The sequence below is a fragment of the Jaculus jaculus genome, chromosome X (assembly GCF_020740685.1).
Source record: "Jaculus jaculus isolate mJacJac1 chromosome X, mJacJac1.mat.Y.cur, whole genome shotgun sequence".
In the NCBI taxonomy this organism is placed as follows: Eukaryota; Metazoa; Chordata; class Mammalia; order Rodentia; family Dipodidae; genus Jaculus; species Jaculus jaculus.
In genome coordinates this window covers 18324449-18348896 of record NC_059125.1, presented here as the reverse complement: position 1 = coordinate 18348896, position 24448 = coordinate 18324449, and the positions used below count along the sequence as shown (strand labels likewise).

At 36.1% G+C, this 24448-nt stretch overlaps 1 protein-coding gene across 1 annotated transcript in view; it reads right to left on the bottom strand.

The window, feature by feature from the left end:
- The window catches only part of Dmd (dystrophin), a 2157654-nt gene that overhangs the window by 1295802 nt on the left and 837404 nt on the right, over positions 1 to 24448 (bottom strand). The window contains exon 30 of the mRNA XM_045140973.1: positions 22176 to 22325. Within this exon, the coding sequence (XP_044996908.1) occupies positions 22176 to 22325 (150 nt within the window). The remainder of the gene's footprint in view (positions 1 to 22175; positions 22326 to 24448) is intronic.

Below are 24448 nucleotides of genomic sequence, written 5' to 3'. Positions count from 1 at the left end.
TCAATGTCCCTAGCTGATGGAGATTTGGGAATTAACACCTCCCGGAGGGAGTGTATTGTTGGATTGTTGGGGATGGGCTTATGGGTGTTTTGGCCAGGTTCCCCATGCCAGTGTTTGGCACACTCTGTTGTTGCTATGATCCACCTTATGTTGGCCAGGGGGTGATGTCCATCTTCTGCTCATGCCATCGTTTCCACTGCCATTGTGGAGTTTCCCCCTTGAGCCTGTAAGCCAAAATAAACTTTCCCTCCCACCACAAACTGCTCTTGGTTGGGTGATTTCTACCAGCATTGTGAACCTGACTGTAACAAATGGTATATGTCAAAATTTCTAGAAATTTTTCCTTCAATATCTTTCACATATTTTTTCCATCTTCATTTTATTTTCTTTGATATGAAGTCTGTCTGTGTAGCTCATGCTGGTCTCAAACTTGTGGTCCTCTTTTGCCAGCTTCACAGTTACATGAAACCATACCTGGCAACATTATCTTGACAAATGTTATTTGACTTATAATATGTTATATATAATTGATAAATAAAATTTGCACACTTTGAAGATTAGCATACAGCCAATAGACCATCATTGCATATGTAAACCTGACAGCAACTCACTAGGAATATAATAAATTTGCAATATTTTCTTATATTAGAAATCCTAATAAAATGTAAAAGCTAATGTCAGTATATCCGAAAGTTTCATCTTGTTCGTGTATTTATTGCATTATAATTTTGCAATAGAGCACATATCATGCCATGTTTCCTTTTAGAACGGTTTTACATATACAATACAGCATTATGAACTATAACAGATATGTTTTTATAGATCTCCAGATTACCTATTTTTTATACATAAAACTTTGAATTCTTTGACTACTACCTTCCAGTTTTCCAATCTAACCCCTAGAAATTAATACTTCAAATTAAGCTTCTTTGAATATGACCGGGTGAGATTCATCATATAAGTGGTATCATATATTATTTTTCTTCTCTGTCTGCCAAATTTCATAATATACTCTAGATTTAACTATAATGGAACAATTCCTGGGGCCATCATTGTAACATTGAATAATATATATAAATTCCCTTTATATGTAGAAAATTTATATATATTTCAAAATCACCATAACTTAATTGTTTCTTCATCTATAGGCACTTAGGTTGTCTGCACAACTTGGCTGTTGTGAATAATGATGCAATGGAAAATGGAATACAGATAGTCTCTTTGAGATACTTAATTTCATTTGGATGTACACTAAGGTGAAGATAACTGGACCGCTGTTACTCATAGTTTTTTTTAAAGAACTTTTATACTGCTTTCATAGCTGCTATACCAACTAACTTCCATACAAGAGCATATAAGGGATTCAGTTTGTTCACATCTTCATCAATATTTGTTATCCTTTGCATGAGTTTTTAATAATATTTATTATAATAGGTATACAGACACCACACTATGTTTTTTAAATTAATTATATTTGAGACAGAGAGAAAGGAGGAGAGCTAGAGACAGAGAAAGAGAGAGAGATTGGGCACACCCGAGCCTATTACCATTGCAAACGAGCTCCAGACACATGTGCCACCATGTGCAACTGGCTTATGTGGGACGTGGAGAATAGAACCTGGATCCTTAGGCTTCACAGGCAAGTGCCTTAACCATTAAGCCATTTCTCCAGCCTGACACTATGCTCTAATTTGTATTTACCTGATAATTTTTGGTGTTTACCATATTTTCATATTCATACCCATATGTAGATAAATATATTCAGTCCAGTTGCCAATTTTAAATTAATTATTAATTAATTTTGAATTTTTGAGGCATGGTCATGTTGTATAGCTAATGCTGGCCTCTGTGCCTTCGTAATACTGAAGCAATCTACTTTCTATTCATTTTCTTGAAAAAATATCATTTTTAATGTTTGATAATTACTTATATTTGAGACTTCTGCTATGTCCATTGCCTTTTTGTTCATATTATTAATCTCGAATTTCAAGAATATAAACTGAATTTTTTTATTCAATTTGTCTCAACTTAGGTTCAAAATGTATAATATATGTTAGTTATGATAATTTAACATCTATTTAAAAATGTTTCATTGTTTCTTTCATTTATTCTAATTTTAATTATTTTTTGTTTATTTATTTGAGAGTGACAGACAGAGAAAGAAAGAAGGGGAGAGAGAGAGAGAGAGAATGGGCATGCCAGGGCTTCCAGCCACTGCAAATAAACTCCAGATTTGTGGGCCCCCTTATGCATCTGGCTAACATGAGTCCTGGGGAATCGAGCCTCGAAGTGAGGTCCTTAGGCTTCACAGGCAAGCACTTAACCTCTAAGCCATCTCTCCAGCCCCTATTTATTCTAATTTTATGATGACTTCCTCTTGTTTGTATAGGGGGGCAAGATTTACTGTGGCTTCAAAGTTCACAGAAGAAAATGCATAAGGATGCTTGTGCCTTTTGTTTTAAAGAACGTACATTTGTTACTGATTAATGTTAGACTTCAAGTAGCCTGCAGCTACTTTAATATAATCTATTATTTGGTTGTTTTTTGTCCCTTTGTGATAGTGCTCATTCAAGAGATGCTCACAAGTATAAGGCTAAAGTTACATATTTAAGAAGATAGCCTTATCAGTATTATTAGTACTTTTTAATTAGTGAGAAGAGAAGTACAGTTTTATTTTGAGTCTCTCCAAACAAAACTGTTCCCTGTGCCTGTTATTTTACCAGTAGTATAACCCCAGGTATTATATCCCATATTTGTTTGAACCTGATACTCAGACTTCTTTTCTGCTATTTCTTTTAATTTACAAATAGCCTGGCTCTTGGTGTTTGTTTTTAAAACAAGGTCAATATAAGGTTCAGTGCTCATAATCCTATTATAAGTTTGAATATTTTTAGATACTTTTGCCCTTGCCTCAAAAGTTTATCTACATTTCTTTTCTAGTAAGGACATTTCAAAGTTTATCTTTTCAAAATTTTCCAGCATCCTGGTGCTTTACAGAGTATTTTAGGAGGCATAATCTCTTTGCCTTGGCAATGCTAGTCAACATCAACTTTTTATCTATAAGGCAATAAAATCATTCTCATAAAACTTATTAGGGATTAAATTTGACACAGTTTGTAAAGATTTAGCCAGAGAACCATTTTGAAAATGTTTCTCTTCCTAAGTAGTAATACTTTCACATTTCCTAGAATAACAAAATTGCAAAAATTATTCATTTATAAGTCAAAGAGCATTCCAACAAAATCACACTTTGTGATTGATAGAATGCCACTTGTCTTCCTGGGTTACTTAGCAGTGTTGCTTCAATCAATATTTATTCATTCTTGTCTATTTATCCGTAGTAAGTTTTGACACTGAGTGAACAAATTGATATAATGATCTGGAACAATTAATGAGTTCCTTAGCTATCCTAGTTAATATTAAGGCAAATGAACTAATCTAGATTTTGTTGTTTCTCTTTTGCCATGTCTCTTATTTGGACCAGGCAAAATAATTTACAGACAGCTTCATAAAAGATAGAGCCGGGGGGTGTGGCATATACCTTTGATCCCAGCACTCGGGAGGCATAGGTAGAATGATCTCCATGAATTTGAGGCCACCCTGAGACTACATAGTTAATTCCAGGTCAGCCTGGACCAAAGAGGGACCCTACACCCCCAATATATATATATATATGTGTGTGTGTGTGTGTGTGTGTGTGTGTGTGTGTGTGTGTGTGTGTATGTATGTATAAAAATCCATAGGAAGGATCAAAAACCACCAGTAAAAGAAATGGTAAAGATATTAGGCTTCTAAATGCATAATATTTTTTTTTTTAATTTTATTTATTTATTTAAGAACAACAGAGCGAGAAAGAGGCAGAGAGCGTGAAAGAGAGAAAGAGAGAGAGAGAATGTGCGTGCCAGGGACTCCAGCCACTGCAAACAAACTCCAGACACGTGCGCCCCCTTCTGCATCTGTCTAATGTGGGTCTTGGGGAAATTGAGCCTTGAACCAGGGTCCTTAGGCTTTACAGGTGAGTGTTTAACCACTAAGCCATCTCTCCAGCCCATTTTTAGAAATTATTTAATTTACTTTATCTAAGAGAGAAAAAGAGGCTGATAGAAAGAGAAAGAGGGGCTGGAGAGATGGCTTAGTGGTTAAGTGCTTGCCTATGAAGCCTAGGGACCTGGGTTCGAGGCTTGATTCCCCACAACCCACGTAAGCCAGCTACACAAGGGGGCGCATGCATCTGGAGTTCGTTTGCAGTGGCTGGAGGCCCTGGCGCACCCATTCTCTCTATATCTATCTGTCTCTTTCTCTCTCTGTCTGTCGCTCTCAAATAAAAAAAAAATAAACAAAAAATTTTAAAAATAAAGAGAAAAAGAATGAGCATGTCAGGGCCTTCAGCTGTTGTACACAATCTCAAGATGCATGCCCCACCTTGTACATCTGGGTTACATGGGTCCTGGGGAATTGAACCTGGGTCTTTTGGCTTTACAGGCAAACACCATAATTGTTTAGCTATCTGTCCCTAAATGCATAATATTTAAGGCTTTAAATGTTTTCTTTCAAATTATTTGTCCTAATTTAGTTATTTCCATATATTCATTGTACCTAATGATGGGTTTCATATAAACATTTTAACAAAATTATACCATGTATTTTGATAATATTCAGCAATATCTCCGCTCTCCTTCATCCCGTCTTCCCATTCTTCCTCTTTATCTTCAGTACTAATACTGTTTTTTTGTGGGGGGGGGGGGGGCTTTTCGAGGTAGGGTCTCAGTCTAGCCCAGGCTGATCTGGAATTCACTATGTAGTCTCAGGGTGGCCTCTAACTCACGGCGATCCACCTACTTCTGCCTCCCAAGTGCCGGAACTAAAGGCATGCGCCACCACTCCTTGCTTTTGTGTTAATACTGTTAAGATCATGTGGGGTTCCATCTTCAGGGGATGGGAGTAGGGGGTAGGAGACCAAAAGAGGAAAAAAGAGACATTAACCTAACCAATTTCCTGCATGTTCATATATTAAAGTTCTCAATAAATAAAAGAGACAAATGGAAAACTAAGACAGAAGTTTTAGCCACATGCCTATAATTCAACTACCCAGGAGTCTAAGGTAGAAAGATTATGTATTTGAGTCTAAAGTTATATTATCAAGACTATGCCACAAAAATGAAAAAGAAAGGAAGAAAGATGATAAAAAAAGAAAACTCGTTAGTCCCAACAGTCTTTTGTCTTTTATCCACAGGGCACTTGCCACAGGACCAACATGGGTATCAAAATCTGCAGGTACTCTAGCTTATGCGAAATGTATAGCGTTTACATAAACCATATGCAGATCCTCCCATGTACTTTAAATTAACTCTGTGTCACTTGTAGTACTTCATACAACACAACTACTATGAAAATAGGTGATAATGAAAAAGTGTATATGTTTAGTATATATGCATGTTTTCAAGTTGTATTTATCTACTGTTGTTGAATCTATGGATGCAAAATCTGTAGATACAAAGACCAACAAAACTCATTGCAGGTTGTTGTATGGCAAAAAGCTTATGTGCCTAGGCTCAATGTATAAAGAGATTTAAATTGAAATGCCTGCAATCCTATAGCTAGCATTGTGAATTTTATTTTTTTTTAATTTGTATTTGTTACAAAGAGAGAAAGAATGGGCCCACCAGGGCCCCTAGCCACTGCAAACAAACTACAGATGTATGTGCCACCATGTTCACATGGCTCACATGGTTTCTGGGGAACTGAACCTAGGTTCTCCAGCTGCACTATGGCTTTTGAAACTCTTCTGATTTGCCATAGAATGGGGATATATGAAAGACTGTAGATCATGAGGCTATTATAAGAAAGCAATCAGAATATATATATTGAACAGTACCTAGGTTTTTATAACCAATATATTATTACTAGTATTATGAATTTTGTATTACTAAAAATTCTTTTCAAGCTTAGTTATTATGGTAGCATCCAGAGATATTGCAATAGTCATAAAATTATATGATTTAATATGCCTTTTGAAGTTATGTCCTGATTTGTTAACCATCCCTGAAATCATTACAGTGAGTAGAAAATATAGAGTCATATGATTATGAAGAGTGAAAGATGCCTTTTAAAATGATTGAAATAATTTATTACTTATTTGAATGCAGACTCACACTCTGAAATTAGGAATGGAATCTAGCACATCTCCTTTAAATATTCATGGGCAATAAAACTCTGGCTGTTTGATTGATTTCACAGGCAATTGAATGTTACCTTAGTTCTGTATAATTGCCACTATAAGAAACATTAGGTAGGTAATAAAAAATAAAAACTCAAACCTATGACATAGACATGGCTGTAGAAAATAAGGGGTTAGAGCTCAGCTTTAGATCAAATAGTGCTTTGTTTATTATGGAAATGCTTTCCTTCACTCAGAAAAATCAAGAAAATATGACTGAAATGAATGCTTGATTATAATAATTTTGTTTCTGTGCCCCACCTAAGCAAAACGTCAGGAGATACAAATGAATAATGTAGCTAACAAAGTATGCATTTCTCTGTCCCTATGCACCTAACATATACCTGAATGTTATAGTCAGCTTCACAATGCTGGGATGAACAACAAAACCAGGTACAGTTTAGAGGAAGAAGGGATTTATTTGAAATTTACTAATCCTAGGGAAGTTCAACAGTAGTGGTAGATGCTGACCCCCTTATCCAAATCCAAACAGAGATAAACCAATGCCAGTTAGCTCCATATACAAACACATTGAGGCTGCAAGCAATGAACCTGCAGCAAGCAGAACCCCAGTGCTCCCACTGATCTCTCTCTCTCTCTGCATACCTTTAGGCTGAAATTCAGATCCTCCCCCAGTGTCACCTCTTCCAGCCAGGCTACTGGAAATCCAAGTTACAATTTATAATAAAACAACTAAGTCTATGGGGGACATACATTGAAACTACTACATTCTGAGGGAACCAGACTCACTATTTCTATCAAATACTTAAATTAACATCTTTATAGTCACATCAGTTTATTAAATACCAGCACAGTAAAAGTTGAGAAGAATATCATAAAAATAATACCTTTTGAAATCAAAGCCATAAAGAACCAAATATAAGTTACTTTCATTGTTGAATAACTGAGAGATTACATTATTATTAACTCAGCATCTATACAATGAATGTTAGGTCAGGACAAAAGTCATCCAACAGGATGGCTGGCAACAGACACAAGGACGTGGGTCATCCACATTCTTCAAGGAACCACCCAGCCATTATCCCTTCCTTGCCTAACAATGCCCAGATCTAGGTTTCCTGCTCCCTTATATCTCAGGTCACCTGGTCACTGTTCTAGTTTCATACCCTAGCTATTTTTTTTAATTAATTTATTTATTTGAGAGCAACAGACACAGAGAGAAAGGCAGATAGAGGGAGAGAGAGAATGGGCGCGCCAGGGCTTCCAGCCTGCGCAAACGAACTCCAGATGCGTGCGCCACCTTGTGCATCTGGCTAACGTGGGACCTGGGGAACCGAGCCTCGAACCGGGGTCCTTAGGCTTCACAGGCAAGCGCTTAACCGCTAAGCCATCTCTCCAGCCCTACCCTAGCTATTTGAAATGGCTAATGTAAAGGACAAAGGAGTTCTTTTCCATTTCTCACCTTCCCCCAACTGTAAGCCCCCTATCTGTAATCTCACAGTTGGCTGTGCTCTGCTCTTGAGAGTCAGTCCTGGCAGCTTGTACTTTTCCCAAATAAAAGTTTCCATCTTTGCCTCAAAGTGGTCTCGTGGTCTTGGTCACTCCTGAACCTTACATCTGGTGCCATGACTCAGATGAGGCTCCTGGTTGCCCTTTTGGGTGGCCTGACCTCTTTTCCCCTGACCAGACCACCAACCTGCCATTTGACCCTCTAAAGGAATTGAACCATCTCTGCCTGTTACTGGCTTTCACATCTACCACAATCCAGCCTCACTCTTCCCTTCTCCATCTCCTCCTTCCTTTTCAGTAAGTGTCCCTCTAGGGTTGGCCTGATCTAAGGTTTAAACCCTCGGTGTGGAAGCCATTCCAGCACGCCAGGCTACACCCCTCAGGCCGCTTTTAGGCCTTAACCCCAGGTCTAGACACCTCAGGTCTCTCATTCTCTGGTCTACCACACCCTAAGGGGCGCCTTTTGGTTTGGTTACCATCTCGAGACTCCCGCTCCCTCTTTCTCCCTCAGTTCCCTCTCCCTTCTGAGCTCTCATCTTACACTGCAAGCCTCTTTCATTTTCCACTGCCACCAGCTTTAGCTTGTCTGCCTTGCCCATTAACAGGCTAAAAAGCCGGCAATTGTGACCTGCATGGCCTCTGCCCATGTGGAAGGTACAGGCCCCATTTGCCCTGATGGGCCTGGGGGTCATATTGGTGTTCTGTGTAAACCCAGCTTAATCCCTGGTTTATTTTTCTCTCACCCTTGTTTTGCTCTTCCCCTGTGTCATTAATCTCTTAAAGCCTCCATGACTCTTGGACGTCTTATCTTTCTCAGCAACTCTGCTTGGCCACATCCATAAGCTGGACAATGGGACCAAATAGCCTGAGAATGGTACTTTTGATTTCCAAATTCTCACTGATTAAAAAAAAAAAATCCAACAATGTACAGGCAAATTTTCTGAAATACCCTATTTTTCTATTTGCATATATGGCCTTCTCTCTGCTCTACCTGATATCACACCAGGCCCTTATAGCAGCCTTGCCCCAACAGCTCCTCTGGCCCCTCTAGCTCCTTCAGCCTTTCCTGACCCCCGCCTAGAGTCTCTGAAGTTGTAAATAGAATAGAAATTTAAAACCAGAATGCATAACTCCTGAATAAATGAATGAATAAATGTGTGAATGGGGAAATGGTTGTCTAGAGTCTATATGAAAAATGCACTTAAAATGAATGTGTGTGTGTGAGTGTGTATGTAGCTCACAGCCCTAAAACTGCAGAATGGTTTCTGTTCTGAGCAGTGCCATTTCATTGTGTGGGATGTTTTCTACCATGACCACTGTACTAGATGCCATAGCCAATTTTTACTGTTGAGTGTCCCCCAAAAGGAACACTAAAAGTAATGACGATCATGGGCAAACATTGCAAGATTCTTCTACTCTTAAAGAATTGTAAAATGGCCGGATCAGAAAGCTGTCTTGTAGCCCTGAGGGAAGTCTAAAATTCTCCCAGAAATTTAGGGAAAACGATGTCTGCTTATTTAGCTTTCCTACCTTTAAGAGCCAAGGGGCTGCAAGCACAGGGAATCTCAAGATCCTGGCCCCAGCATGATGATGGGTGAATGCCAGTTGCTGTGTGTACATAGGGACTTCTTATAAGAAATTTATAACTGTTTTACATTTACTTTATCTTTCTATGCTTCTATGGAACTACTAACAGACAATAGCCTAAAGATTTGTATTTAAATTTCAAAGTACTTGATACTAAATTTGTAAAAAAAATTCTAAAATTTCTAATAATGATCAAATCTGCTTTCATATTTTTTTAAAAAAAATATTTTTCAGGAAAGTTATAAGAAACAAAGTTCCAAAATCCATATGTTTACTCTGGATAAATAGTATAAGTCAAATCTGATCTACTCTTTCTTTTAAAAAAAAAGTTATTTCAAAAGGCCTTTTGAAGGAAAAAAAACATGGTCATATTAAAAGTGTTATGGTAAAGATAATAAATGTTTTCGTTGGTGGTTATGAGATGAACTGACTAAAGAAGATAAACTTGAGAGGAAACTTGAATTATTAGATGTTAAATATTTGATGAAAAAGATTGTTACAGAGTGGTTACATAGATTGTAAAGTATGTAGATGAAGATATGAGTAAACTTAAACAGAAAGTTAAAGACAAATTATTTAATCAGATCACAGACTTCTTGAGATATAAAATGACTATTAGCCCAGGGCTTAAATCAGACTAACAAAGTATGGCCCTGGCTGGTAGCAGGTTGCTATGGTATTCAGGTTGTAAAATTCACTTTAACTCATTGATGTTAATCTGATCATAATAATGGCCATGAAAGACTACATTTAGAGTACCCAACCAAATGAACTAGCTTCATCTACTTGTCAACCTTTTAACTAAACCTTAAGGTTAAAATCATTAATATTTAATTCTCTCCTAAGGTTGTTATATCTAAAATCCTACACCAAAAGAAAAATCTCACAGACGAATTATTTACTCTTTTTTTCATATTTTATAAGGCGAATAGACCACATTTGAAATATTAAGTAATATTTATCTGTCACACACTTCAAAAGTATTTATTTTACAGTGAAAAGTAAAAGAAAATTCTAAACAAAGTTAATGTTGTGATTTAAAATGTAATTCCTCAATTCCTCCAACAATCAGTCTTAATACATTAGATTTAACTTATATCATTGCTGAACAACTTTACCAAAGTACCGCAGAAGGAATTATAGAGTTGGTTAAGGTTCGAATAGTTAAAGATTGTGGCATAAAATTTTGTGTATGTTAAGAGATTAAAAATATTTATTTTTTGGCTCAGCTGCTAAAGGTGCTTATTTTAAAAGCCAGAAGCACATAGTGGAACATACATTTGGAAATTGTTTGCAGTGGCATGTTCATTCCCTCTCTTTTTCATGAGACTTGTCTCCCTTTTTCATTATATCATGGCAGTTTAATCCAGTTTCTCAATTTTTGGGTATGTTAAATATAGCGAAGTAATTTCAGAAACTAACTTATAGATTGGATGGACATCTCATTCAGCGTTAAAAGTGCTAAATCTCAAGCCAGGCATGGTGGTGCATGCCTTTAATCCCAGCACTTAGGAGGCAGAGGTAGTAGGGTCACTGTGAGTTGGAGGCCACCCTGAGACTACCTAGAGAATTCCAGGTCAGCCTAGACTACAGTGAAACCATACCTCGAAAAAAAAAGTGCAAAATAGCTTCATTAAAAGAAAAGAAAAGAAAAAAAAAATATATATATATATATATATATATATATTATATAGAGATATCTCTGATAAACTTTAACAATTATAAATTGTTTCATGTTTAAATATTTAAGCCAAAATTTTTAGTATGTAATATATTTTTCTTCTTTATTTTAAATTCTATCCGCAGATCTTTTGTTCATAATTTACTCTCTATAACCTCATGTGCCTCATATATGTAAACTCTACTTTTTGATAATATCAGACTTTTACAGGTATCAGAATATTGTAATTTGGTTTATACAAAGTCCATGATGTTTGGCTATCAATAAGCATGTATCACCATGCCTGCCTAAAACTCTGTAATTTTAAGATGGTTCCTGTCTTGTTCATGCTGGTTTTGCTAGATGATTATCACTGATGTTATAATCTAAGTCTTATAAAAAGTGTTGTATTATGATTTTTTTCTTAGAAAAACTGAAAAAACTCCCCATTTCTTAGAAAATTCCACTGTATACAAGCAATGTTAATATAGTTTGTCTAAGCTTCATCTAACAGTAATAAATATTTCTTTAGTTAAGCCTTAAAATTGTCCAATGGATAATCAGCAAATATGTTCTCCCATTCTGTGGGGAGTCTATTGGCTTTGCTTATTGTATGCTTTTCTGTAAAAAAAAAAAAAAAAAAAAAAAAAAAAAAAAAAAAAAAAAAAAAAAAAAAAGAAAGAAAAAAAAAGAAAAAAACTCTTCAGCTTCAGGTGATCCCATTGGTTGAGTGACTGTTTAAGATTAAGAACTGCTGGGGTTTTGTTCAGGAAGTCTTTTCCTATTCCTATATCATGGAAAGTTCCTCCTATATTTTCTTCCAGTAGTAGCTGATTTTATGGTCTTATATTGAGGTCTTTGATCCATTTGGACTTGAGTGCTGTCTATGGCAAGATATATGGATCAGGTTTCAATTTCCTGCACATGGTTATCCAGCACCATTTCTTGAAGATGCTGTCTTTTTTCCAGCCTATATTGTTAGGGCCTTTGTCAAATATCAAGTAGCTGTAGTTTCTTGACCCAAAGTCTGGCTCCTCAATTCTATTCCATTGATCTATATTCCTGTTTTTATGCCAGTACCATGCTGTTTTTATTATTATGGCTTTGTAATATAGCTTTAGATCAGGTATGGTGATGCCTCCAGAGGTATTTCTTTTGCTGACGATATGCTTGGATATGTGAGGCCTTCTACCTTTCCATATGAACTTTGAGATCATTTTCTCTATCTCTGTGAAGAACAATGTTGGGATTTTAATTGGAATTGCATTAAATCTGTATATTGCCATTGGTAGGATTGTCATCTTCACAATGTTATTTCTGCCTATCCAGGAGCATGGGAGATCTTTCCATTTTCTCAAGTCCTCCTCAATTTCTTTCTTGAGTGTTTTTATGTTTTCATTGTATAGACTTTTTACTTCCTTGGTTAATGTTTTTCCAAGGTATTTTTTGTTGTTGTTGCTGTTGAAAATGGGTCCATGTCCCTTATTTCTTTCTGTGTATCTTTGTCATTTGCATAGAGAAAGGCTATTGATTTTTGTGCATTGATTTTGTGTCCTGCTACTTTGCTCTAGGAGTTAATCACCTTCAAGAGTCAGGCCTGTAGAGGGACCACCTGAACCACAAGACACTGGAGAGTGTGAAGACTGACCTTAATCTTCTACCGCTTCTCTGTCTCTCTCTCTTTCTCCTCTCTCCTCTCTAACTCTTTTATATTAGTTATCTTTTTCTTCTTTCTCCTAGTGGGCACTGACCTGTAACTCCCAGTACCAACAGATGGCTATCATCCACAATGAGCTTTTGATCAGAGAGACCTACAAGATTTCCTAAAAGACAGACAGATTTCTATCAGAGTACTTGATGACCCACCAAAGGTTAGTGGTAAGACCCTCGGCAGAGGACACCATATGCAGTTGACATGTAAAATGGAATGGCGTGGCTGGAAGCTAGAAGAGAGTCAGTCACCAGACAGTCAGCACATCTAGTTCCAGAAGGGGCTACATGGGCATGGGACACTGGAGGAAAATGACCAATATCTGTCCAAGCAACTCATGGTCTAACCTACATAGCAGCAAATAACCTGTCATGATGCTCACACAAGAGCAATAGTGGCACACAGCCATGGTGAGAAACCAAGTGCTCTTGATTTGGCTATCTAATCCACTCAATAGAAAAGGACCCATAGCTGGAGTTGGGAAACAAGTCAGAACCATATCCAAACATGAGCCCACTCTCCATTATCAAGCTACCACCAATCATGGGCTACAAGAGAGTCTATACCTATTAAATTCACTATAAAAAAATAAAAATTATCCTATTTGTCTGGTGCTAACTTTACTCTATGTTGGAGAATATGCTTCTCTTTTTCAGATAGACACAGATCTGAAGGAGAGAACCACCCCATCATACCTCTAAAGGGCCCCATCTGAAACTAAGAATAATTGGCAAAACAAGCAAGGGGGCTGTTATCTTGGTAAACCAGGTACCAGCACAAGGGTGAAGGAGAATAGCATAGAGAAAAATCAACTCCTACCAAATCAGATATCCAGAGACCCAGAGGCCCCCAACACCTCATCACTGAAGAAGACCAAAAATGAACCCAATATGACTCAGGCAAATTTCTTGGAAGAGGGGGCAGAGAGAATGTCAGAGCCACAGGTTGGGTCATTATATGCAGAGGAATTTCTCCTACCCATAGCTGTGGTCTAACTACACAATGCATGACCCATATATCTCAACAAGGAGGGGCCAGGGGGAAGGAGTAGGTCATGGATGAGCCTAACAATGGTATCAACTTGACTGTATTCACTGAGTATAATACTAATTAACAAAAAAATAAATAAATTATAACCAAATACAAAAAAATGCAAGATAATACACAAAACAAAAATAAAAACAAAAATAATGTCCAATGGTAAAATGCATTTATTTAAGAAATGACCTTGTATCTGTCATCTTGTCTCTAATGTATGTTAAAATCAGGCTTGCTATATTCAAGAATAACCAAGTTTTATTTTATTCCTGAGCTACATATAATCAGTCCCAGTCAAGTTTTCGCTTAATTAATTGTCTCATTTCTGGTATCTTAAGTTCATTGCTTTTAAAGATATTAATATTTAAGACATGTTTCATGTCCTAAAAATAAACTTAAATTGCTTTTTTGCTTCTACTTTGGTGTGTAAGTGGTATTTGCATTGATATGCAGACTAGTCAAGCTGTTTTCAAACACAGATGCTAAGTTTTTATACTGTGTTTTCTTTTTTCCTGGCATACAATTTCTAGTTAAATCAATTACTTTGAAGTTATTTATATAATAATTGATAAAATATTATTTTCAGAGTTACTAAAATGTTCTGTCTATACTTATAACTGACAGATACTTAAAAGATAGATGTGCATGCTTTCTATGTCCCAGATATAGCTTACACTATCACCTGACAAGTAAACTTAAATATTAATCAGACTGATTTTTAACTATTATGTCATTTTCTAAACAGATCTGTTTTGCTAACCAGATATATTCTGCATCCTTTTTAACTAGTCTGCTTTGCTAACCAAATATGTAGTCTCTCCGAGTGATTAATAACCATACATCGAATCCAAAATCAATTGAAACATTAGAGTTAAAATATAACCAATATTTTGGTTCTTGCTCTCAGGTCAGAAAGCCACAGGAGATGATTGGTCAGTACTAACTTCTAGCTCCTGTTAAGTTACCTGGCTTCTTGGTCAGAGAGGATATGGAGACCCAGAGATATGTATCTGCAACAGGAGAGTCACATCAGAGGAAAATCAGTCCTCCAGAATTCCCAAAAGGAGGGATGCCACTTGGTCAGCAAGGTCTTGACTTATCCTAGCAGATGACAATACTGAGAGTCATAGAACTCCTCACAGGGCCCTAAAAGTCTCTCCTTCAGCACCACTGTTGACCTCCAAAATATATAGTTAATTCTGGCAGTCTACATGGTCTTATTCAGCCAATGAGAAAATATATATATATAATTATAATATGAACAATGAGTCAGACTAATAGACTCCCCTGTCTGATGCTGACTTACAATACTTACTAGACTCTAACATTAATTCATACATTCTGGCTGTGCCTGTCCCTGATTAACTTCACCTACCCTGACACCAGCTCCTCCCACTTGCCTCAGCCTCCTACTTCTTTCTTAGACCTTACCCTATCTCATCCAGGGATAATTTCACTGCCACCCCAACAAACTCTCGAACCTAAACTCTCTAGTGTTCCTACTCTTGCTTGATCCTAAAATGCCCCTCTGCCTCCTTTCTCTTGCCCCAAGCCCTCTATCCTTCACCTCTGAATGCTCATCCTCCCTTTATGCCTGGCATTGTGATGTCACAGCAGTTGACCAGAGTAACAAGCTCCTTTATTCTCCCTTCTGTCTTCTCACAGGGTGCACAGAGCCCATCTCCCTTACCTTCTCTACTACAGGTATCTGCCAGTGACTGCACTGAAGCCAGCTCAATACAGGGATGGTATGAAAGAATGCTATGTTTCATTCAGGGCCAAGTAACAACATTCTACACCGGTGCTATTGATCTCACCACTCTGCCAACTCTAGCCACCATGAAACTGCCTCCTCATCACATGCTCTGAAGGAAGACACCTCAACTTCATTATTCAGCCTCTCCCATAAGAACTCATTGCCCTTACTGTCAGCATGAAAAAAATTAACCTTCATCTCTTATCATTAACAAAATTCTGCAATATTGGGTCAGGACAAAGTGGAGTCACCAAAGACAGCCTAAATCAGCCTAACAATGTCCTATGTCTAGGTTTCCTGCTCCCTTATCTGTCAGGTCACCTCAGGTCACTGTTCTGGTCTTACACTCTAGTTATTTGAAATGGCTAATGTAAAGCACAAAGGAGTTCTTTTCCCTTCCTCACCTGCCCCCAGCTGAAGAGCTCTATATAGCCTACTCTCTGTAATCTCAAAGTTGACTGCTGCACTCTTCAGTAATGGCAGCTTGTTTTTCCAAAATAAAAGCTTCCATCTTTGACTCAGAGTTGTCTTTGTGGTCTTGGTCATTTCTGATCTTTACAATAAGCATAACCAAGACTGATGGAAGTTTTAAGCTTATGTTTTAGAAAATTGTTTACTATTATTGTTCTATTGCCTATAATGGTTTACTAATGTAAAAAATGGAGAAATACTAATTTCAAGATTTAGAGAACAATTTGTTCCTCGTTACATATTACTAATATTGTGCAAACCTTTTTCTTTTTTCTTTTACTCAAGATCTTTCATTTTTTAATTAGATTTCTGGCTCAGTACCTGTTATTAAACAATTTCACTAAACAATTTCACAATGCTTTTCTACTTTTAAATAAGGCAATCATACTTGATTTTGTCACAGATACATTTAATTAGTGGGGCACATATGTTTCGATATATTTCACATTGAACTATGTGTATTTCTTTACTTATGGCCTGCTATCAATTTCATATGTACAAAAATACTTATAGTCAACCATTTATTAGAAGTTAGTTACTCTAGGATACAATCTACTCAAAATAAGAATTCTTATCATTTTTGAATATGTATTATGGATCTAGCACCATATTGTATTATTAAACATTCAATGCAATTCTTTATATTTTTTTGTCATAAGAACTCTAGAAAACATATACGCTGTGAATTAAAGTAGAATTCATCTGTTATAATCTATTTCCTTTTAACATTTTCCCATTTTTGATACTTGCACATTTCTTTCTTTTCCATTTGGCAGGATGTTAACCTTGGTCAGCAGAGGACTCTGCAGTTACAATTCATTCTCTCTCTCTCTGTTTTAATGTTTGAATTCTTCCTTAGCCTGTGGTTTTGGGTAAGTATGTGGGATACCCAAAGCATGTACTTTTATAGCTCTTCCCACCCAGGAGTTTTAACAGTACCTTCTTTGTATAGTACCTTCCAAATTCTATACATGTCTGAACATTACCTTCATGATAAGTGATAAATCCATAGACAGTTATCTAAAAAGAGGACCTTGCCTCTCTAACTTCTGCAGTAGTTTCTGCAGGTAGCTTTCCAATATATACATTGAATAATTTTTTTTCAACCTGCCAGAAAATACATTTCAATTACAACCTAAGGAAGCTACTTTCATATGAGTTAAATACTATTTACTAGAGAGAGAGAAAGAGAGAGAGAGAGAGAGAGAGAGAGAGAGAAAGAGAGAGACAGAGAGAGAGAAAACAAATGGGCACACCATGGCCTTCAGCTGTTGTAAAAATACTCCAGATGCATGTATCACATTGTACATCTGGCTTACATGGGTCCTGGGGAATTGAACCTCCATCCTTTCGCTCTACAGTCAAATACCTTAACTGCTCTCCAGCCCTTCCATATTAATTTTATCAACATTCTTCAACAATAGTTTCTTCACATAAGGGTCAACTGACCCACCACAATGGTAGGTATAGGCAGGGTACTACATATATTTAGAGGCCTATCCATCAGTATTCATTATCTGCTCTTACACTAATACCTATAAAATGCAATGTCTTCTTTGCATAAACTTTCCCTGTTCAAGTGACTGTAGTTTTTATGTCCTACCTGGAAACAAATACCAGAGATTATTCCTACCTAAGTTTTTCTGATCAAATTTTCCTATCAGTTAGTCTGCTCCATGGATCCTAATTCTCCTTAAGATAAATCTCACAATTCACAATTTACTCTTCTCAGAGTCTGTAATTTTTAATTCTTTGATAATACAGATAAGCAACCAAAATTTGGGGTCAAAATCCTGGGATCTCCTGTACCTTTATGGAATTTAATCCATCCCTATATCCAAGCATCCTTCACCAGAATCTCTTTACAAAATGTGTGGCACATGGCTGACTCAATTCTTGAGAGCTTTATGGAGGTACCAGCACAAGGTTGAAGGAGATAGACACAGAGAACACTCAACTCCTAACAAACCAGATATCCAAAGACACAGAGGCTCCCAAGACCTCATCACTGAAGTAGACCTAAAACAAACCCAACATGGCTCAGGGAAATTTGTGTAAGATGGGGCTGAAAGAGTTTTGGAGCCACATGTTGGGACATTATGCACAGAGACATTGCCTCTTACCCATAACTGATGGCTAACCTCACAATTCACGACACACATTCCCCAACAAAGTGGGTCCCTGTGGAGGGGGGTGGACAGGGAGGAGACTAACAATGGTACCAACATGGTTGTATATATACTGTGTAAATAACTAATAAAAAATCAACCCAACATAAGTATAAAAAAATATAATAAAATCTTTCTAAATCTCAAAATGATTCTTGGATAAACACAAACTTAACAGTTAAATATCTTAGTCAATAGTGACATATCAGTTCTGCTTTTGAATTATAACATAGCTACGTAAGGTGCTAATAAAGAAACGAATGTTGAAACTAAAAAAAAAAGTTTGGCAGATGAAATGTTTTCAAATTGAATGATTATTTTTGATTTTGGAATGTGATTTGTGTATTCATAGTAAGATGGCTAGGGGATGGCATTCAAGTTTAAGCACAGTATTCTTTTACTTTCCATGTACAACTTAAATACATCAATTAAGGTATTTTTATATACTTTTAGTTTGCCTGAATTTTGCATACAACCATCATGTGAAGTTAGGTGTTGAAGTTTGACAAGTATCAGTAAAAAATAAATTTATTTATTTTTTTTATTTGGAATGTATTTCAGATAATTAGAATAGGTAGGATCAGTTTATATTTATTATGGAGAAATAATCAAGCATTACCCAAAATTTATTTTAAGTATGATGCTATAAGAAATTCAATTACATTTTGTTAATTGAACAAAAACGTCAGACAAAAATCATTTTAAGCGAGAAAGGGTTTACTTCAGATTACAGGTTAATGTTACATTCCATAATGGTAGGAAAGACATATGTCAGAAACAGGAGGCAGACAGAGCTGATACCATTCAGTTTACATCCAGGCAGCAGTAAGCAAGGAATGCTGGTGCTCAGGTATTTCCTTTCTATATAGTCTAAGACTGGTGCCATCCACAATTAGGTCTTGCTGTCTCAATTAACCTAGTCAAGATATCCCCTCACAGGCATGTGCAGAAGCTGACATAATCTAGATAATTCCTTAAAGGTGATTCTTGGTCCTTTCAAGTTGGCAATTGATATAAAACATCACAACTCCACCCCTAGTCAACCTGACATCCAAACATATCACATTTATGTCAGAACCTTACAACTTTGTCCTCATAGATTCATGGCTACCTAGTAATGTAAAATGCATTAAGAGTAATGCTGGAATTCCTCATAGTTTTTAACGGTTCCAAAACTAAATATGTTAAGTGCCTAGTCTCCTTTGAGATATAGACAAACTTTACTGTGAGGTTCCATACCATCAATAAATGATCTTACACATTTCCAACAAGTACAAAATAAACATCCTCAGTGGAAAAGGGAAATATGGGGATATAGCAAGGAATGATCAGACTGATGCAAGACTGAAACCCAACAGGGAAAACTTTTGGTAAGCAATTATGTTTAAGTAGGGAAATATCTCAGTTTACTGATACTTCCTTCAAGTAAATTTGAAATTTTATAAGATGGAGCCTTTGATGGATGAGCTTTTGCCCTCAAGACACCTTATGTGTTGTACAATACAGCACAGGACATTTCTCTGCAATGTTGCTGATCTCATTAGCAATTATATCTGATTTCTAAGCACCAAATCTGGATGTTATCCTGAGGTTTTCTCCACTAAGCAAATTAACCTTTCATTTGTAATTTTAGTGTCATTCAAGATCTGAGGAGATGGGAAGAATATAGCCTGTTTATTTGACTGCAATATAATATGAATGAACTGCCTTTATTCCAGATCCTAAAAGAGCTCTTTCCCTCTGAATCCTCATGAGCTGGCCTCTATTATATTTGTTTCTCAGTATTTTTCCTTCTAAAATTTCACCAGACTGGTCCATTAAGTAATGCTTATGGAATTCATGGACATTTGTATCCAAAAGTTCCAAACTCTTCCACATTCTTCCCAAAAAACTTGTTCCAAAGACCTAAGAATCACATGGTCAGTTTTATCACAACAATGGCCACACTTCTCAATACTAATTTTCTGTATCTGTTACCCTATTGTTTCTGGAACAAAACACTTGACAATAAGTTTAAAGGTGGGAAGTTCTATTTCATCTTACAGTTCCAGGTTACATTCAGTCATGTTGGCAAAGGCATAGCAGCAAGAATTTGAAGCAGGGGGTTCACATTCAGTCCACAGTGAGGAAGCAGAGAGCAATGAATGCTGGCACTCAGCTAGCTCTCTCCTTTTCATATGATCAAGAACCCTGTCCCATGGAATGGGGCACAGTTAAAGTGCATATTCCCATCTCAAGAAATTATCAAAATAATTGCTCACAGATATGACCAGAGGCTAATCTAATCTACATATAGTCTTTCAGGTGATTAAAATGTCTTGCCAAGTTGATAACAATATGAACCATCGCAAAAGGACTATAAGATAATGAAATAAATAGAGACAATGACGATATTTGTTTACAGAGTTATTTCTTAAGGACAGAATAAATGGACATTGAACAATAGTAAGGATTAAGAGTTGGGGTTAGCAGAGCATGGTGGTGCACACCTTTAATCCCAGAATTTGAGAATCAGAGGTAGGAGGATCACTATGAGTTTGAGGCCTGAGATCACATAGTGAATTACAGGTCAGCCTGGGTTAGAGTGAAACCCTACCTCGGGAAAAATAAAATCGGGCATTTTCCATTTTTCAGTATGACTTTGGGATTTTTAGCTTGAACTATAACTTCCTACCTGATAATAGCACGTTAAAATATAAAATAATTCCAATTCCTAATGAAAATCTAAATTTATATCATTCTCAATTAGGTCTATAGATGTCTACCTTACTTTCCATTAAGATACAGTGAACTCAAGAGTGTAAGACACAGTTACTTTGTGTGGAATCTTGCTTTTCCAACAGCCAAATGCCTATGCTCATGTGGAAAAAATTTGGATGAAATCAGAAATAGATTTTCCTCCTTGGCAATTTTATCCCAATATAGAAGCATATAAAACTTCTTTGCCACTTAAAAAGTAAATATTTCTAGCAAGTCTCCAAAATGGCCTTCCATTTAGTATCTTTGTTTCTCCTACCTACACATACTATATGAATATTATGGATTATACCCTGCTTACATTAGAAAAGTATTTTTATTTTTTTAAATATTATATTTATTTGTTTGAAAGGAGAGAGAGGGAGCAAAAGAGCTTCTTGCCATTATAAGGAAACTCCAAATGCATGTGCCAGTTTGTGCATCTGGTTGTACATGGGTACTAAGGAAATGAACCAAGGACACCAGGACATCAGTCTTTAAAAGCAAGCCTCATAACATCTAAACTATCTCTCCAGCCACAATTTATTTTTTCTAAATTAAGTAAAGTCTATAAGTTATAAATAATAGTGATTTTCTGTGTTATTAGCTCAGTTATTAGATATTGTGAAGTATCATCTTACATTCAGTAGTTACAGTCAGTAAATGGATATGAAGATATCATTATACATGTCCTTCTTTAATTTCTGATAATCCCTTTTTTTACATTTATAAGCATGTGAAAAAGCATGTTTGAATAGGAGAAATGTTTTATTTTAAGTTTTATTTGAAAAATATGCCATGTTTTAAATACTGAAATATTGATATATTTCAATATACATACATACATACATACATACATACATACATACATACATACATATTGAGGGTACTAATAGCATCACAGGTATTATTAACATATTATATATGACCATAACAAGTGTTTGTGTAGTGGAAAGAAAAAAGGAGGTAAATCACAGGTAAAAAGTGAAGAGAAAGAGAGAGAGAGAGAGAGAGAGAGAGAGAGGGAAAACTACCTACTATCCACATATACTAGCTATTATGGGTAAGACAATCATCTATTCTCGGATAAGATCTCATTTCAAATACCATATTAAATACTACTTTATTGGTCTAAGTGTGGCATGATAGTTGCCATGTCTCAGTTCCTTATCAGAATCCTACTATTGAATGTATTTTTAAGATGAATAAAATGTACATGTAAAGATTTCAGCCCATGTCTGGCACTGCTCTAAAACTTGAAAGAGAACTAAACTGAAATGATTTTTCAATATATCTGAGAGGACTATATCTACCATGCTATTACAAATTTCACATTAAGATATTTCTCATTTTCTTCATACCTCTTCATGTAGCTCCCTCCAGCGAGAATTAAATGTCTCCAGTTCCTCATTGATCAGCTCATCCATGACTCCACCATCTGTGAGGGTCTGCGCCAAAATGCGAATCTGATTCGGATTATCTTCTGAATGTTGCATCATTTTATCAAGAGACTGAAACACATTTTCAATAATTAATATTTCTCTTCCTTTTAAAAGTGCATTGAATTAATACAAAATGCTCAGCATATCCTCATTTATATATGACTAAGCTACAGTCAATTCAAAGTAAAATTTTATTTTTAAAGCAGAACTTAAAGGAATGCTATTATTCCAATAACTATGAGGCTGACCTATGAATATTTGTAGAATTATGACACCATTTTCTACTGGGAGCTTAAAAATACAGAAACTTTCTCAGTGTTATTTGCTACTTTAAAATCTGGAAGGGTAAAGTGGTCAGCCTCTCAAGCTTTTCTATAGGGAGTGTTGTGCAGATGACATGATTCTTATTACATATGCATATATAGTGTATATAAGCACAATTTATCTCCAAAGAAATCTCCTTGCTCTTTATATATTTTCACATATACAGTCTTTAGCTAAAGTAGCCATGTTTGTACTAGGAGGTAAAAAAATGAGAATTAGTACCTTCATGAGCAGGAAAGGGGAGTAGAGAGAACACTCGTATGCTTTGACATATGGTTAGGCCATTATCACCCTTGAGTGATATCCGTAGAGTGTCCTGTTTGTGTGTGTTTTCTGAAGAAATATTTTGTTTTTAAATTTCTGTTGTTACAATGCTTAATTAGCATATTATTGAAAATTGAAAAACTGGCCTGTTTGCATTGATAATACAGAGGAAAAAAAAAACAGTCTTAGTGGTAAGGTATGCTAGAAAACAAGTGATCAGTGATATTTCTTGGAATTAAATTCTGACTAATTTACTCAGTTCTTTGTTTATTTTTTCCTTATTTGGAAGATCAAATAGATATGCCCCACCTGATCTTTGTGCATTTTTCTTGAATGTGTATAATTTCATGCATTTCTACATTCTGAGCAATAATAATACATTTTCCTGTTTTTATAAGTTTATTTTTATTTATTTATTTGAGAGAGAGAATGAGAAAGAGGCAGAGAAAGAAAGAGAGAGAATTGGCATGTCAGGGCCTCCAGCCACTGCAAACAAAGTCCAGATGCATGTGCCCCTTTGTACATCTGGATTATGTGGGTCCTGGAGAATTGAACCAGGGTCCTTTAGCTTTGCAGGCAAGTGCCTTAACCACTAAGCCATCTCTCCAGCCCTCCTGTTTTGTTTTCTTTCTTTTTTTTTTTTAGTAAGTAAAAAGATAGTGACTTCTTAAATGATGTTGTACAAAGAATATGACTATGACTTCTAAGACCTTTAAACCATCAGCAATTAAAAATATTTTATTTACTTGAGAGAGAAAAAGAGAGAGAAAGAGAGGGAGAATGGGTGAACCAGGACCTCCAGCCACTTCAAACAAACTCTAGACAAATGCATCACCATGTGCATCTGACTTTGCATGGGTCTTGGGGACCCGAACCTGTGTCCTTTGGCTTCACAGGCAAGCATCTTAACCACTAAGCCACCTCTCCAGCCCCATCAGTACTTATTTATGACACTAATATTAAGATTAGTTTTCTTTGTAACTTAGTACATTTTATTATCTGTGCCAAGCCTTTATACCTGCAGATCTTTAATAAATATATTTTCAAGTCCTAATCAAGTATATGTTGTTGATTTTAAAATACACAAAATGCCACAAAGAAAAGTAGTAAAAATCTCTAAAAGTTGACTTACATTTTAATTTAATAAACATCTGAAATATATAGTTTCAATAACTAAGCATGCACATTTAATATCATAAAACAGTATAAGGTGATTTTTAATAAATTTAAAATTTGCACCAATTCCACAAGTATATCGTTAGAACTGGAAATAGTTTATAGTAACATACTGTTTAGCTTTAATCCATTTGAAAATTTATTTTCACATCACCATAAAAGATCTGCAGTGTATTTAAGCAGATAAAATGTGTCTACAGAAGTTAGCAACTATGATGGTTAAGTTTGTGTCAACTTGATCTCTTTAGGAATCCACAAACATTCCTCATAAGTGGGTCTCTGAGGTTACTTCTAGGAAGGATTAAGTAAAGGAGGAATCCTTCCCCTAAGTGGGTGGCCCCTCTTGGAGGGGAGGCTTTATCTAAAGAAGCTCGGGGAAGAAAAGTATCCTCCCCCACCACCGCACTGCCAGTGCTCCTTGTTGCTTG